The 2,440-nt window shown below is 36.9% G+C and overlaps 1 protein-coding gene across 1 annotated transcript in view; it reads left to right on the top strand.

The window, feature by feature from the left end:
* Window positions 1–866, top strand: part of LOC107575714 (DNA repair protein XRCC1-like) — a 17,198-nt gene extending 16,332 nt beyond the window's left edge. The window contains exon 4 of the mRNA XM_016262061.1: window positions 663–866. Coding sequence (XP_016117547.1) covers window positions 663–866 — 204 coding nt within the window. The remainder of the gene's footprint in view (window positions 1–662) is intronic.
* The last annotated feature ends 1,574 nt before the right edge of the window (window positions 867–2,440 follow it).

Raw genomic sequence — 2,440 nt, forward strand, 5'->3', positions numbered from 1 at the left:
AATGACAGAATTTTCATTTTTGGGTGAACTATCCCTTTAAAGACCCCATAAAATCTGATTGGATTAGTTTAGTCTGATATATGTTCAAATTTACTTTTAGCAGACATTTTAAATGTCAATAATATTATTGACTTTTTCTTTCAATAATACATCTTGTCCCTAGGACCACACACTTTTTTCATCTTAAGTTAATGCTTATTAATGTAGTACTATATATGTTAAGGGTTACATATAATGTATTTAGTCTTTTATTCGAAAGGTCCATATCTATTCCAGTTTTTCGTGATTCACTGGATAAGCACTATTAAGCTTGGCGTAACTACAAAAATATTATAAAAATGCCCATGGAGTTGTAAAATTTCATTCATTTACTTGACATTTCCAGGTCTAGAAGTGATACTTTAAACACCACTTTTTTCAAGACTGGGGGTAGTCCTCAAGTCATCTTGAGGCCCCCTTGGAAGTTTGCTGAGCCCTTCTATATTGGGCTCCGGTTCCCTTTATACGGCAGAGTATATAACTATATTCATACTGTAGTTTATACATGCAGTGAAAAATACTGACTCCAGGCGTTGGGAACAGGATCACAGAGCTGAGCAAAGTGATTGGCCAGCTACACACTGAAATGAAACACATTCAAACAAACCTGTTTGACCACTCAGACAACCCTAAAGGAGACCCGTCAGGTGGATCTTCTTTCCTGGGGAAGTACATCCTTGGAGCCAAAAACAACTTCAAGGGGCTTCAACAGTAACGAGAGAAAGACTGTTCCATTACATGAGCCTATACTCCATGACGAACCAGCAGAGGAGACTGTAGAAGAGGAAGATAAAGACTGCAGACGTGCAGGAGTCACCTACTGCTGATGCAGAGCCAGAAGGGAAGTCAAACGAAGAGCAAAACAGTGAGGGAGAAACAGATAACGCTGTGGAAGACATGAATGAGACAGAGGGAGACGTGCAGACAGGAAATGATGATGTAATTGAGATGAGCATGACGGGAGAGGAGGAGGAGAATCCAGATACATAGAATACAAGTGAGACAGTCATGGATATAGAGTCTAATACAGATGCTGGAAGTGAAGCTAGTGGAAAAACAGAAGATGAGATGATAGCAGAGGAAGCCAATGATAATGTGGAGGAAGTAAATACAGATGAGCCGATCTAAATGAAGCAGAGACGGAGGAAAATGGAGAGGTTGAGGAAAGTGATGGATCGACAGATGATATAAATGACGTCAATGAAAATGCAGGTGAGGGAATCAAGATTGACCTGAATCGGACAAGCCTAGTGAGTCTATTAGCAAAGAGGAAGAATTTCACTTTCATTGGAAACCAAGCATCATCTCCAACTGGGAGCGACGACTCTCAAGACGCCAGTTTTGGTTCTCAAGAATGTGACCTCTCAACTAGCAGTCCTTAAAGATTGGAATCGGTTCTTTTGAAATTACTAGCTCATGAGAACCATGAACCGAGCTGAGAGCATTTTTAGTGTTTCAAGGTAATAAAATGCTTTGTTACAGTGGCCTCTGAAAGTATTTGGACACTTTTGTCACACTGAAAATGTCTGAATGTTATTACAATTGAAAATAAATTAACAAACCAAGTCACCTGAAAACAAATGATTCTAGAGCTTTTGGTTTTTCTCAGAAGTAACTCAATGTTCACAGAGGTGTAGTTTATTACATTATAAACATACTGACATTTGAATGCTGTTACATTTTGAACAATAGAACTATTGTTCTATTCATTTGAAATGTTCACTTGTTCTAAATTTCTTGTAATAAATGGCAATTGGTTATCTTACATATTGCAGACAAACTACTGTTCAAAAGTTTGGAGTCAGCAAGATTTTTAACACTTTTAGCAATACAAAGTGTTGCATTAATTTGATCAAAACTAGAAAATACTTTTACATTGATTAGAAAACAGTATTTCACAATTTTACCGTTTTGCTGTCTTACCAACCTCAAACCTTTGAACAGCGGTCTATTTTGGAAGTGTGCCTTATGTGACCAAATACTTTTTGGCTCCATTGTATATACACTGTGTAACTTACTTTGAGAGAAGCATTCTGGTTATTTGGTCCTCTGAAACGGTAAATTAATTTGTAAATCATGTAGATTAAATAATTGTAGAAGTCACGTCCTTAATAAAATCCATAGAGCACCATTTCACAATATTGTACGCATAATAAATATGCAATGTAAAAAGCCATCATAATAGAAATTCATTCCTATTAAAGCAGTAATTTAATAATTTTAACTCCATATAAAAACCCAGAATACATAGATGGAGATGGATAAAGAAATGTATGAGAGCACATTTATCGCCCCAGACCATATATATATGTACATGTTGCAGCTTGTTCAACACCTGCTGTTTGTGACAATAGTCACTTTTCCCATGAGGCCTTCGTGAACCTTAAACCAATCACCTGCA

This window comes from Sinocyclocheilus grahami, unplaced genomic scaffold (genome assembly GCF_001515645.1).
Source record: "Sinocyclocheilus grahami isolate Dianchi unplaced genomic scaffold, SAMN03320097.WGS_v1.1 scaffold2834.1, whole genome shotgun sequence".
Classification (NCBI taxonomy): Eukaryota; Metazoa; Chordata; class Actinopteri; order Cypriniformes; family Cyprinidae; genus Sinocyclocheilus; species Sinocyclocheilus grahami.